The 15,480-nt window shown below is 32.0% G+C and overlaps 1 protein-coding gene across 2 annotated transcripts; it reads right to left on the bottom strand.

Annotated features, from left to right (window-relative positions):
• Positions 1-3,935: 3,935 nt before the first annotated feature.
• Positions 3,936-7,515, bottom strand: LOC142615487 (uncharacterized). Of its 2 annotated transcripts, none has more exons than XM_075788228.1 (3): positions 7,370-7,515; positions 5,878-5,943; positions 3,936-5,565 (listed from the first exon to the last, which is right to left on the bottom strand). In XM_075788228.1, the coding sequence occupies exon 3, from the start codon at positions 5,518-5,520 to the stop codon at positions 4,120-4,122; it is 1,401 nt and encodes a 466-aa protein (XP_075644343.1). In that variant the 5' UTR covers positions 5,521-5,565; positions 5,878-5,943; positions 7,370-7,515; the 3' UTR covers positions 3,936-4,119. The 2 variants fall into 2 exon arrangements, with proteins under 2 accessions (XP_075644343.1, XP_075644344.1); XM_075788229.1 differs by having other exon boundaries at positions 7,183-7,458.
• Between the last annotated feature and the right edge of the window lie 7,965 nt (positions 7,516-15,480).

Genomic DNA, 15,480 nt, shown 5'->3' with positions numbered 1-15,480 from the left:
AATAATTTTCTTTTACCTATTGAGGGGTTAAGTATTATTTGGTAGCAAATTTTTAAAATAATCACCACAATCTACACATATTCTATGTCCTACTATATGATAGAAACTCAATTGTCAAAAATAAGAACAAAGAAAGAAACAATAGAACCCTAAAGGTACAAATTAAGAACTAAGTGGGCAAAAAAAAAATTATGTGGTGTCTCCATTATTTGAGGGTTAGCCTAGAATCTATATAAACTCAAAATGGTATTAAAAAATTGTTAAATATATTATACTGGTACACCTTTGTTAAAAAATTGTTTTATTTATTTATTTTTTTTATAGAAGATAGAATTTCTATTTTAGCCTAATTGACATAAGTGAAACAAATTAAATTAGCTACGGGTAAGAAAGAAGTTATTATTTTTAGGTGAATAATTTTCTTTTACCTATTGAGGGGTTAAGTATTATTTGGTAGCAAATTTTTAAAATAATCACCACAATCTACACATATTCTATGTCCTACTAAATGATAGAAACTCAATTGTTAAAAATAAGAACAAAGAAAGAAACAATAGAACCCTAAAGGTACAAATTAAGAACTAAGTGGGCCGAAAAAAATTATGTGGTGTCTCCATTATTTGAAGGTTAGCCTAGAATCTATATAAACTCAAAATGGTATTAAAAAAATTGTTAAATATATTATACTGGTACACCTTTGTTAAAAAATTGTTTTATTTATTTTTTTATTTTTTTATAGAAGATAGAATTTCTATTCTAGCCTAATCTAAGTGTATATGTGTGTGAAGGTCCTTCCTAGAGACTTGAACCACGACCATTGCCTCTCACACCCTATAAGTACTTATACTTGTGAAGTGAGTATCGCACCAAGGGTGTGCGGTGGTTAAAAAATTGTTAAATATGTTGAATCATGTCTACCTCAACCATCATTGAAACTACTTGCTTTATTTATTTATTGTTAAATATCAAAGTGTGTTTGTTGCTTTGCCTAGACATGAATCACTATGCAACCTTAGCACCGCTATAGTTAAAATATTATTGAAGATGCTTCTTAGGGTCAATGCCTTAGTTAGACATTTCGTATGACAAGGGATAGGTTCAAGGAGTTTGATATGCATAATGCATGCTTGCAATTAATTGGTTTACGATCAACTGAAGATGCTTCATAGGGTCAATGCCTTAGTTAGACATTTCGTATGACAAGGGATAGGTTCAAGGAGTTTGATATGCATAATATATGCTTGCAATTAATTGGTTTACGATCAACTGATGGTAGACAACAAAAGATGCCTACATGCTCTGAAATTTCTACTATAATTGCAGGTGACCTTAGCAATGAAAATATCCACCATTTATGTTATAATATATGTACAAAAATTTCAAAAACCATTTTATATAAAAGCTTACAGCATTATCCGCGCAACGCGCGGGCAACCTTCTAGTTATATATAAAATATGTTCCACAACAATGAACAGCAGGTGGCATTGACACCAACTTCTTTGACTCAAGAAAACGTAGAAGCCATTTCGTCTGGCTTAACTGCCTTCCTTCAAGGGTGCAAGAAGTCTGTACCAACTGTGACCATGTTAATATCATTAAATCATCAGTTTCAATATAAAAAAAAGTTTACATTCATTACAATAAGAATAAGGTGATGATTCTCACAATCTAATAAAAAATCTTCAGTTTATACAGAGTTGATCATCTTTGTGATCCATACCCTTTGCAACTTCTTAATATTGTAAACATGTATGTATTTTCATATGCATGTTTGTTCTTGATGTCATCTGAAAATTCTTATGCTTACTATTTTGTTTACCTTCCATTGTTATTTACTGTCATGTAACTTTCTGGTGGTCATGCCATTATTCATATGTAATCATACAAACAAAATGTTGTCAATTAGTTTTATGTAAATGGTTGCAGGCAAGATCTGCACTTTTTGTTTGTAAACTTTTAGCCCATCCCCATATCAATTAGATTCTTCCTTTAATGGAATTTAGAAATTTTAGTAAATAACTTGGTAATTTCCAATGATTCAGGGGGACATTGTTCAATTTTAAAATTTTGAGGGGATTGAAAAGTGCCACAGAGTTTGAGTGAGAAAAATGCAATTAACCCTAGAATTATTTGACAAGGTCATTTTGTTAGTTATTTGTAAGTGGGAAGTGACGGGATCCATTAGTAGGATTCAGCATGGTCCATTTTAAGAGCTTTTCATACTTGGACTCTAGGTTTTTTTTTGTGAAATAAATTTACAAGCATAAATTTGGGAGGAGGGATTTGTTTTCTTCTCCATTTTTATAACTAGTACTATTCTCCATTTATGTTGTTTTGTTGTTTTTTTTTTTCCTCTCAATTTTGGTACTTTAAATATCAAGACCGAGATTCATAAAAGAATGAGAAACTTGTTTGAAGCTTTTAGTTTGCTGGGTGACGGCCATGGGTGGTCAGATAAGCAATTTTATTTTTTGCTAATTATTGTTGCATACAATTACACACAACCAGACATATTAAAATCATGATTTCAATTATATTCAAACAGGGTCAATTTGTTTTGCCATAGAGCATAAATGTCAAAGAGTTTTTTTTTTTTTTTTTAGAAACATAAATGTCAAAGAGTTGGTTGTTCAATTTGGACAAGAACATAGTCCTCACCTTTATAAGCTCTACAGTTTACCAAAAACAATAACTACTAAATCAAGTGTTGTGTTGAACTTAGTGGGCTTAAATTTCAAGTTTGAATTAAACTTATGAATCCCTGAATTTGTACTTTTTAGGCAATGTAACCTTTCAAATTATTATCATTTGAAATTTTAGTTTACTTTCATAGAATTTATAGTCCAATGAAGCTTCATCAAAGAAAAATATCATTACATTTTTTTCTTCACTCTTTCTCATATTTTTATACTGTTTAACCTAATTTTCTGAATTAATGACCATAGTTTTTTATTTATTTATTTATTTTATAAAAAGAGAATTAACTTCAATCTCACATTCTCACTTACGCCAACCTTTCAAATATCCATAGATAAATGGTCATTTGATAGTTGCATATTATTGATAGATTTTGAAACAATATATATATATATATATATATATATATATATATATATATATATATATATATATATAATTTTTTTTTTAAAGTTTCGCTGTTCATCATTAATTGCATTAACATATTCAGCCTTTGTCAGATGAATTTGCGAATTTCGAAATAAAACAGAAGCTAAAGAAGATGGTTCATACATTCAGTGGTCTTCTAGCTGGAGAAATCATCTGAGAAAAGTGATAATTGGTAAATTTGAAGGTAATTATTCTCGCAAGAGATCTTGGTGAACTTCTTCCTTGACAAAGCAATTCTAGCTTGTTGGGAGTTTCTCCCTTCCATTATGGAAAGATAATATGCCTAATTCTAGCTTGATATTCCTCGTGATAATAATCATATACAAGTAAGATTATGACGGTAATTTACTTATATGCTCCTTTAGAAAAAATGTTATCCCTTGCATTTATTTGTCATGTTGGGTTGTATATTGTGTAGTCAAATTATTTTGAATTGGTTGGGTTGTATATTGTGCATTCAGGTTCAAGATAATCAATTTACACACGGAGGGAGAGGCAATATGAATAAACTGCATTGAGAGGCCTATAACCATCAGAATTTCCCTGTGAAAGAGGGAAGATTACAACAAGGGGTAGTTCTAATTTGACAAAATCTTGGACTTGAGTGCTTCCTCTTTGGCCAAGGCATCATCACACAGCAATGAATATTTTCAAACCACAAAAGTGAGTAAATTTGGAGTGATGTGACGAGGGAGACACAGGATTCTTTGTTTGTTCTTCCAGGTCCAAACGCACAAAATTTATTCAGGCACCTGCTAATTGAGCAATGTCAATTTTTATTTTACCTAACAACATATCTGCAATGATGTGACCATAATAAGAACTTATTACATATCAGAAAATTTTAACTTACAAATGTTTAAAACCAGACCTGTGTTGAAATATTGAAAATTATCACATTTTATTCACACAAAATTAAAAGATTTATGGCTCAACATATATTACATAATTTGAAAAGGTATAGGGCAAAGCATGTAGTAGATAGTGCCATTCTAAGTGGCCTCTGCCACATTTGTGGGCTTCTCAGTAGCAACAGGATTCTCATCTTCAACTTGTTCAGCTTCTTTCATCTGTTGTAAAATGTCTGCCTTCTTCTCTAATAGGGCTTCTATTTTTCCATTAGTCTTCTCTAACTTCTGCTTTAGCTTGACAAGATCCATGCCCTTTTTCTTGTCCTTCCCATCAAGTTTTCTTTTCTTCTCACCTTTTTCCTTCTTTTCTCTTTTTTTCTCTTTGCATTCCTTCACATCATCTTTCTCATTCTCTTTCCCTTTTCCCCCCTCTGATTCTTTAATATTTTCTTCAATTTCAATATCCCTGGAGATAACTTCAGGTTTGCAGTTTCCCCCATCTGTTTCATCCTTGACTTTCTTCTTCCCTTCTTTCTCATCATCTCCATCCTTTGTTCCCTCATCCACTTCACCCTTATGCTTCTTTTCTTTCTTATCCTTATCCTTCTTTTTCTTCTTCTTCTCTTCTTTCTCCTCATCTTCATCTTCCTTTCCCTCGTCTGCTTCACCCTTGTGCTTTTTCTCTTTCTTCTCCTTGGTCTTTTTCTCTTCTCCCTCCTCCTCATCATCTTTTTTTTCCTTGTCCTTCTCGTTCTCAATTTCATCCTTGAATTTTACCTTCTTTTCTTTATCATTCTTCTCTTTTTTATCTTTCTTCTTCATTTCATCTTTCTCATTGTCTACCTTCTCATTATGTTTCTCATCCGCCACTTTCTCTGTGTGTTTATCCTCTTCCTTCACACGCAATATTTTATCTTTGCCTTCCTCTGTCTCTTTTTCCACCTCCGTGTCTTCATCTTTGTGCTTCTTCTTCTTCTTCTTCTTCTCCTCCTTATCTTTTTTCTTTTTATCTGACTTTCTCCCTTCTCTGTCCTCTTCTTTATCCCCTGAACCCCCATCATTTTTCTTCTTCTTCATCTCCTCTTTTTCCTTTTCTTTATCATCTATTTTCCCTTTCCTCTTCTCTTCTTTTTCAACGTCTTTCTTATCTTTCTTCTCTTTTGTTTTCCCTTCTTTTCTCAGACTCTCTCCAGCTTCTTCATCTGTAATGGTGTCATGCTCTTTTTCCTTCTTTTTCTTCTTCTTTTCATGTTCATCTTTCTCTCCCAGCTTCTGCTCTCCATCTTCATGCTTTTTCTTCTCTTTCTCTTTCTCCTTTTTCTTAGATTTCTCTTCATCTCCCTCCTTATGTTTCTTCTTCTGGTCTTCCTTATGTTTTGGCTTTTCTTTCTTGACTGATTTGGTCTTCAATTCAAGTTCCATCTTCTCTTCCACCACATCATTTGGTTTAGTATCCTTGGTCTTCGCTTCAACATGGAATTCTTCCTTTTTGACCCTTTCTTCTCCACTAATGGATTCAGATTTGTTTTCCACCTCTGACATTTTTGCCAACAGTAGAAATGTAACTTTTTCACAATCTCAAATTCCCTGAAAGATGCAGCAAACCAATTGTTTTTTTTATATATAAGTAAAGATATTCTTATATAATAATTGCCAAAAATAATAAGCTATGCATATAATATGGGTAACTTATCCATAATAATCATTTCCTTACTAAGTTAAAAGCTTTTATTTTTTCCAAACATATCATAACTTAGGAATCTCAAAACTGGTTTTGAATCAATGCATATTCATCATTTGTAAAAAAATATCAAATATGAGTTTACTAAAAGCATTGATGAACATAAATACATATACTAAGAATATAGACCATTAAATTTTCATGGCATAATCCATTACCTCAATCCAGCAGCTGGGTTGCTAGAGTCTCAAGCAGATCTCTTCACCTATCCTCCCTTGCTTCACCTAAATCAAGTATAGGAGTTAAATTAACTTTACTCTTGGTTTCAACTTAACTCCAACCATAGCTCACAATAGTCTAATCAACACTCAATGACCATAATTCTCTTATGTTATCTTAACTAATCCTTACTAAGCCCTTAAATCATATTCAAGGAACTCATAGCAACCAACTTGGCAATTACAATTCATCATAAAACTTCCTTCATAAACTTCAAACATACTGATACAACCACACATTGTTTCACAGATACTGATATAGAAATGTAGTTGCATAGCTTATAACTTTCATTTGTGAACTAAACAGTAGAACCAAGGCATACAAAATTTATCTAGGTTCTAGACATACCAAATGATAAGAATACCAATTTGCAGCTCAATTCATACACCCTAGCTTTGGAAATAAATTCCAAAGATGGGTATGTCACCTGCTGTTTACTGTGAATTCCAGAAGGATAAATTTGCAAAATTCAAATGGGCAATCAAATCACTCCAATTTTCACGCCAATTGACAGAGTGACTCTTATAGATGTCTAGTACATGCCACAACATTCTCAGAGCCTAATCATAAAGTCATGATTTATTAAAAATCATACAAGCCAGCATACTCAAATCCACGCTGACAGAATTGCAGTCAACTTAGAAATTGCTGTTGTGAGGGCAATTCCATTACAACCGTTTAGTGTCTTACTCTTAGCTTTCATAGGAACTACCCTAAACATCCAAACTCACAAAATAGAATTTAATACAACTATTTCGCGTCGCAAACGCAGAATCTATCACAGTGGCAATTTCAACACATTTACTCACAAAAATCATAAAGTAATTTTTATACATCATTTATAAACAATCCATATCACTTTTTCAAACCCAATAAATTACAGAAAATTTCAGCATAACCCTAATATTGCTTAATCTTTAATCACATGCAAAGATTCATACACAACAACCACAACCACACCCTCAAGTAATGAACAATTAGTTCCCAATAAATACTATGTCCAACTTTTTTTTTTCTTCAAAATTTTAAATGAAAACAATTCTATTAATGAAAGAAGAACATTTCCCAGAATTTTTTTGGTTAATTAAAAAAACCCAAATATTGCTTAATATTTAATCACATGCAATGATATATATACAGCAACCACAACACACCTTCAAGCAATGAACAACCAGTTCCTTCCAAAGCCTTAATAACACATCATATAAGTATATATACATATATTTTCAAAACCACAATCTTACCAGTTTTTCCAAAATTCCCAACACCCAAATTTCAAACCTTGTAGAAAGCCACTAGCAGATCACACAATTTAACAAATTATTTTCTAAAAATTTTCTGATTTCACAAACACCCAATAACCCAATTACTAAGAATCCCATGGAGAAATGATGGGTACAAAAGAAAAGAGTTTGTAGTTAGAAGTATTACCAAATTTGAAGGGAACAATGGTAGAATGAATTGTTTTTGTTGAAGGAATAAAGGGAGCTGAGAGCTTCTTATTGCCTTCTCGGTTGTTCGAGTTTACTTCCTCGCGAAGGTATAGAGAGTAGAGACCAAGTTGAGATAGACAGGCCAGGTGTTGGTTTTTGGCCTTATTTTGGTATTACATGTGTCTTCATTTGATTGGCTAGTGAGGTGTGCAAGTGAAAATACGAAATTACCCTTATCTAACTTACATATTTACAACATTAAACGTGTTTTCCTGCTCTTTTTTATTCTATGTTACTATGTATAAATTTCATAGTTACTTGTCTAAAAGATAAAATATAGTAAACACCTTGAAATTAAGGTTAATGTCTAAAATATTTTAGAACTGACAAATTTGGTTCCTGGTCATGGTAATAGAAAGCATAAAAATGAGTAATATTTTTGGGTTTATAGACTAAGTTGGTCAGTTTTAAAATGTTTTATATTTTGTAGGCATTGGCCCAATATCAAAAGTGTTAACTATATTTTACCTATTACAATTTTTTTTTTGATAATCTTTACCCTATTACATAATATCAATTATACAACATATAAAAATTATACAGCATATAGTTAATCAAGCTTATCACTTAGGGACTTCACTCTTTAAAATTAACCTAATTAAAGGTTAAAATATTAACAATAATCACATAATTTAGTCACATAATTTGGGTCAAGATATTACACATTCTCTCCATAAGATTGTCTAAAGCACCTCCTCCAATTCATTGAAATTCAAAAATCTTGTACAAAATATATATTTTATTGTTAATCACCTCCACAAACAACTAAGATTTTTTAATATGAATTTTATTTCTTATTTCCAACATTTTTCTATTAGGTGAAGACTAGAGTAATAGAATCCCAAATCTTACCCACTGCCCCATACTAATGGGGGGTGGATCATGGATGTGACATGTGACACTTCATAATTTCCAAAATTAATGAACAAAAAACTTCCTACTTCTTTTGCCTTCTCGGTTGTTCGAGTTTCCTTCCTCGCGAAGGTAGAGTAGAGACCAAATTGAGATGGACAGGCCAGGTGTTGGTCTTTGGGCTTATTTTGGTATTACATGTGTCATCAATTGATAATGATGGTTAAAGGCGTGCATATGGAAATACTAAATTACCCTTATATAACTTACATATTTACAACATTAACCATATGTTTTCCTACTCTTTTAATACTCCTAAGTTACTATATATATATATATATATATATATATAGATAGGTTATCATAATTACTTGCCCATAAGATAAAATATAGTTAACGTCCTGAAATTTGGGTTAATTTTTAAAATATTTTAAAACTGACAAATTTAGTATTTGATCATGTAATAGAAAGCATAAAAATGAGTAACATTTTAGTGACTATGTTGGATTTATAGACTAAGTTGGTTAGTTTTGAAATGTCTTGGATTTGGTTGGTATACTATTCACCCAATATCATATGTGTTGACTATATTTTACCCTATTACATAATATCACTTATACAACATATAGTTGTAAATTCTAGTTAGCTCAATTGGTAAAATTTCTAATGGTTGATGATAAAGAGTAACATATAGTTAATCAAGCTTATCACTTAGGGACTTCACTCTTTAAATTAACCTAATTAAATGTTAAAATATTAACAATAATCACATAATTTGGGTCAGGATATTACACATCCTCTCCATAACATTGTCTAAAGCACCTCCTCCAATTCAATGAAATTCAAAAATCTTCTACAAAATATATATTTTATTGTTAAGCACCTCCAAAAACAAATAAGATCTTTAAATATGAATTTCATTTCTTATTCCCAAAATTTTTCTATTAGGTGAAGACTCGAGTAATAGAATCCCAAATCTTGCCCACTGCCCCATACTAATCAGGGGTGGATCATGTGACACTTTCTAATTTCCAAAATTAATGAACAAAAACTTCCTACTTCTAATCACAAAAAAAAAAAAAAAAAAGGACATGAAACTGAAATTCTATATGGATCAGTGCATTTTATTTAATGTTATAATGGGATGAATTCAGCATTCACACCCTTTACCGCCACAAACTCGTCTATGAATACACTTACATCAAATTTTTGAAACTAAATTAAATCACAATTCACAAGCATCATTGCACATTCCCGTCTAATTTCTCTTTGATGCAATTCTTGACCCTACCTTTAGTTTGACCAGGTATACTTGTTTCCATTGAAACCCAAGTCAATAGCATGGAATCACTCAAAAAATTGTTTGGAGTATCGCCTACACTACCCCCATCTTATCCCAATGCTCAAGAATGTTATTAAGGTCCCCCATGCATATTTATGGTCCATCAAAAGACTCTACTGTTGCTTGAAGAATCTTCCAAAACATACCCTTGTGGCCTTACTTGATCATTTGCTATATGTGATCACAAAGGATGCTCTGGGTTGTATGATTTGAGGTTAGTTCTTTTTAATAAAGCTTGGTTTCTTGTAAAAAAAATTAATAATAATACAACACAAGCAATGTTCAATATAGATTGGTTATATTTGAGATGTTTTAATGTGGTAAGCTAAACAGTGTATACTATAAATAAGCAAAATGGAGAAGTTCCATCTTCCATGACAGCCAAAAATTCTTTGGATAACTAAATGTCAAAGAAAGTAAGATTCTGGAAGCCCAAACCAATAGGTATTCATTGGGAAATTTTTATGGACAGGCAAGGCAAGTGAAAGAACCTAGCAGCTCAAGCAGTAAGAGTTTTCACCAGTGAATAGTTTGAGTCAGGATTTCAAAGACTATAAGTTCCATCATTACCTAGATCTGAAGCTGTAAAGCAAACCTAATAAGTCTTCCCGTTAATATACATGCTTAAAAGGATAGATATTACAATTTACAAGCAGGTCAAGCTCGATGGGCAGGAAATTTGTAGAAGACAGAAAGGATTTTGGCATTATGGTGCTTGCTTCCAAAAGCTTCTTATAGGAATTGCAGAAGCCTGTTGAGAAATTCAAGATCCAATCTGTTATCAAGGGAGTGGAGGCACTGTACTATTTACAAAGACCAAAATAGAAAATACAGAACAAGTAAAACAGTGGCATATAATGAAATGAAGACAAGAAAACTGTCTGTAATTACCACAATTGCAAAAACAGTGGAAGTGCTTTGCCATTTCCATGTGTCAATGGTTTACAATATCTATAATAACTGGTAGCCTCCTTTAGATCACATAACCAATGTAAAACTTGCCTGAAAATTTACAAATAAAAATTCAGTGACAACTAACACCTTGGTTTTTTGTTCTATATTTATAGAAATGAAAGTACTATAGCATACACTAATCTAAAGACAAAACTTCGAAAATGAAAGAATTGATCACAAATTTCTTGTACTTATCTCTAACTTGCTTCTGTTTCGAAAGATAAAAAGGATATAAGAAAGGGGCACTGATATTTTTATTTACATGAACACAAATGAAAAGTCGATTAGGTGTTTGCCCTCATAGACCTAAATAATTTCATTCCTCAATCTTTAAGCTCACTAGAGATTCAAATTGGGCAAACCATAAAATGGAAAGTAGAGAGAAACATAGAAAAATAAAATGGAGAAGAAAAGGAAAAAGTAAGATTGAACAATCAGCTAACAAGGTATACTTCAAAGCAATATACCAGATCTATCATCAGCAATGATTTTTTACTTCTTAAAGATCATATAATAAGAGTAAAGGTTGTTCCCACTGAAACACAATCAGGTGAACCATCTTGTCATACTAAAATAAACTTAGATCCAGATCAAACAAACAGAAATATGAATTTATAGTTTCCCATTTCTATCTTAATTTCATGTCTATCCTATTATTAGAGTTTGTTTTGAAACACATTGAATGTTAGCAAGATATAAATTGAGGTTCTAGAGTGTTGTTTTCAATATTATACCTTCTGTTGGAAGATGTATTCTTACAAAGCAGCTGCTTCGTTTCATTCAATATCTGCAACAAAAGTCCCTCCCAAATGGCATAAGTCAGTCAATGTGTCTTCCTCACTGATTAGCTTCTGTATTTCAGTTGACCTTCACACTTAACAAAGATATATAAGAACCCAAGACAAAACATTTTACTACCTGATGCCAGAATTTAGAAAGGGTAAAAATATGCAAATTTGAATGAATGATCAAGATCGTTAATAAGATTGGTACACATTTTACTGAAACTAATATATTTCATTCTATATCATAACTGCTTAATGGAATACCTGCCAATCTGCAGCGCATAGGTGACAATGCTTTGATCATCTGTGCAAGGAATGATGTCTAATTGAAATAACATTCCAGTCAGGCATAGTATTAAAAAGCCATCCCTCCATTCCATACATACCCACTGATAAACATGTTCCACATCACGATATAGAACCTGCAATCAGGTGAATAATCTTGTCTCACTAAAATTAAAAAATTTGAATCCAGTTCAAACAAATAATAATATGAAGCCATAGTTTCCCATTTCAATCTAAATCTCATGTCTATCCTATAATTAGAGCTTGTTTTTAAAAACAATGCGTGTCAGCAAAATATAAATTCAGGTTCTTGAGTGTTGTTTGCAATATTATACCTTGTGTTTGGGGATGTATCCTTACAAATAGGCTGCTTCATTTCATTCAATAGCTGCATCAAAGTTCTTCCTATTAATATACATTTACTGAATGGAACTATTAAAAATAAGTTAAAATTGACAGCTAAGGTCAGGTGGTATTGTGAGAGGTTTAATCTGCACCCAAATACTCATCAAGCAAAGAAGTATTGACCCTTCTTTTATTGGTCCATTGTGAAATCCTTGAAAGCGGATATGAGTCTTGAGAGAAAAAACACTATCAATTAACCTTGATCCCAAATAGCGTAATTCAGTCAATGTATCTTCTTTACTGATCAACTTTTGTATTTCAGTTGACCTTCACAGTTAAAAAATGATAAGAAACCAGCACAAAAGTTTTTACTACCTGATGCCAGAATATAGCTAATGTGACCATCTTTGCAAGAATCGAATAAATCAATCTAATGCTGGATGACTGGTCCACTTTGCATCCAACCCTCAATCATAAAGCAGCTGAAAAATTGAAATGAAATTGAGTTAGATACACTATATATATATATATATATATATGAAAAATAAACTACAAATTAAAGCTAAAATTTTCGTGCTTCACTATCAAGAAAAATTCAAAAGAGGAAAAAAAAATGATGGCCTTAGCAGATAATAAAATTTAGTATTCACCATAGTTGTATATCTTAAAGCTATGATTTCAAGTACAATGTGCAACGCTGTTCAGGTTATTCTTAAGCCAGGATTATTTGATGGCTGAAAGTAAAGATTCAAACAACAATTTTCAACTTTTTAGTCAAAGTGGTGGTTAGTCAACAGAATCCATGAAGATAGTTTTTTAACTGGTATGCCTGAATCTTGTAATTAGTACATACAATGTTTAACATTAAAGTTGCATAAAAAGAGGACCAGGCTATATGCATCAAACAGGATGCTGAAGAATTTCCAAGCTGGGAGCTTAGAAAATTGATGCAGCAGATCAAGCAATGTCTTTCTTAACAGCTTGTATCTCCCAGCCTGGTGTTTGCTTTCCACAACAAAGGCTACAAACCTCAGGCCTTCTGGTAAATAAAAGTGCAGCCACCATGCCTATCATAAGGATAAGGCTTCAGATATTGTCTAAGGACTATGGATTACTCCTAAGCCATCCAACGAAAGCAGCCTCTTGCAATTTGGTTCCCCATTCAATCTTTGCATAGAAACCCTGCATCTAACCCTTCAGAATTTCTCAACATATTTACAACATTAACCATGTGTTTTCCTACTCTTTTAATACTCCTATATTACTATATATATAGATAGGTTATCATAATTACTTGCCCATAAGATAAAATACAGCTAACGTCCTGAAATTTGGGTTAATTTCTAAAATATTTTTAAAACTGACAAATTTAGCATTTGATCATGTAATAGAAAGCATAAAAATGAGTAACATTTGAGTGACTATGTTGGATTTATAGACTAAGTTGGTTAGTTTTGAAATGTCTTGGATTTGGTTGGTATACTATTCACCTAATATCAGATGTGTTGACTATATTTTACCCTATTACATAATATTACTTATACAATATATAGTTGTAAATTCCAGTTAGCTCAATTGGTAAAATCTCTAATGGTTGAATGCGAGATTTGGGGTTCAATTCCTATTTACACAAAAAATTGATTGGTGTCTTGATTTGATAATAAAGAGCACAATCATTAGAAGTGGAACCCATAGTCCTACACCAAAAATCAATTGACGTTTGATGATAAAGAGTAACATATAGTTAATCAAGCTTATCACTTAGGGACTTCACTCTTTAAATTAACCTAATTAAATGTTAAAATATTAACAATAATCACATAATTTGGGTCAGGATATTACCCATCCTCTCCATAACATTGTCTAAAGCACCTCCTCCAATTCAATGAAATTCAAAAATCTTCTACAAAATATATATTTTATTGTTAAGCACCTCCAAAAACAAATAAGATCTTTAAATATGAATTTCATTTCTTATTCCCAAAATTTTTCTATTAGGTGAAGACTCGAGTAATAGAATCCCAAATCTTGCCCACTGCCCCATACTAATCAGGGGTGGATCATGTGACACTTTCTAATTTCCAAAATTAATGAACAAAAACTTCCTACTTCTAATCACAAAAAAAAAAAAAAAAGGACATGAAACTGAAATTCTATATGGATCAGTGCATTTTATTTAATGTTATAATGGGATGAATTCAGCATTCACACCCTTTACCGCCACAAACTCGTCTATGAATACACTTACATCAAATTTTTGAAACTAAATTAAATCACAATTCACAAGCATCATTGCACATTCCCGTCTAATTTCTCTTTGATGCAATTCTTGACCCTACCTTTAGTTTGACCAGGTATACTTGTTTCCATTGAAACCCAAGTCAATAGCATGGAATCACTCAAAAAATTGTTTGGAGTATCGCCTACACTACCCCCATCTTATCCCAATGCTCAAGAATGTTATTAAGGTCCCCCATGCATATTTATGGTCCATCAAAAGACTCTACTGTTGCTTGAAGAATCTTCCAAAACATACCCTTGTGGCCTTACTTGATCATTTGCTATATGTGATCACAAAGGATGCTCTGGGTTGTATGATTTGAGGTTAGTTCTTTTTAATAAAGCTTGGTTTCTTGTAAAAAAAATTAATAATAATACAACACAAGCAATGTTCAATATAGATTGGTTATATTTGAAATGTTTTAATGTGGTAAGCTAAACAGTGTATACTATAAATAAGCAAAATGGAGAAGTTCCATCTTCCATGACAGCCAAAAATTCTTTGGATAACTAAATGTCAAAGAAAGTAAGATTCTGGAAGCCCAAACCAATAGGTATTCATTGGGAAATTTTTATGGACAGGCAAGGCAAGTGAAAGAACCAAGTGGCAACATTATTATACATCTCTCAAGTAGTAAGAGTTTTCAGTTTTGACCACTGAATAGTTTGAGTCAGGATTTCAAAGACTATAAGCTCCATCATTAATTCATTACCATGATCTGAAGCTGTAAAGCAAACCTAATAAGCCTTCTCATTAATATACATGCTTAGAAGGATAGACATTACAATTTACAACAGGTCAAGCTCGATGGGCAGGAAATTTATAGAAGACAGAAAGGATTTTGGCATTATGGTGCTCGCTTTCAAAAACTTCTTATATTAATTGCAGATGCCTGTTGAGAAATTCAAGATCCAATTAGTTATCAAGGGAGTGGAGGCACTATACTATTTACGAAGACCAAAATAGATTATACAGAACACATAAAGCAGTGGCACCTTATGAAATGAAGACAAGAAAAATATTTGTAATTACCAGACTTGCAAAATCAGTGGAACTGCTTTGCCATTTCCATGTTTTCAATGGTTTAGAATATCTATAATAACTGGTTAGCCTCCTTTAGATCACATATCCAATGTAAAACTTGCCTGAAAATTTACAAATAAAAATTCAGTGACAACTAAGACCTTGGTTTCTTGTTCTATACT

Source organism: Castanea sativa, chromosome 11 (assembly GCF_040712315.1).
Source record: "Castanea sativa cultivar Marrone di Chiusa Pesio chromosome 11, ASM4071231v1".
Taxonomy (NCBI): Eukaryota; Viridiplantae; Streptophyta; class Magnoliopsida; order Fagales; family Fagaceae; genus Castanea; species Castanea sativa.
Note: the sequence above shows the minus strand (reverse complement) of the source record. Positions and strands in the feature narration are given on the sequence as shown.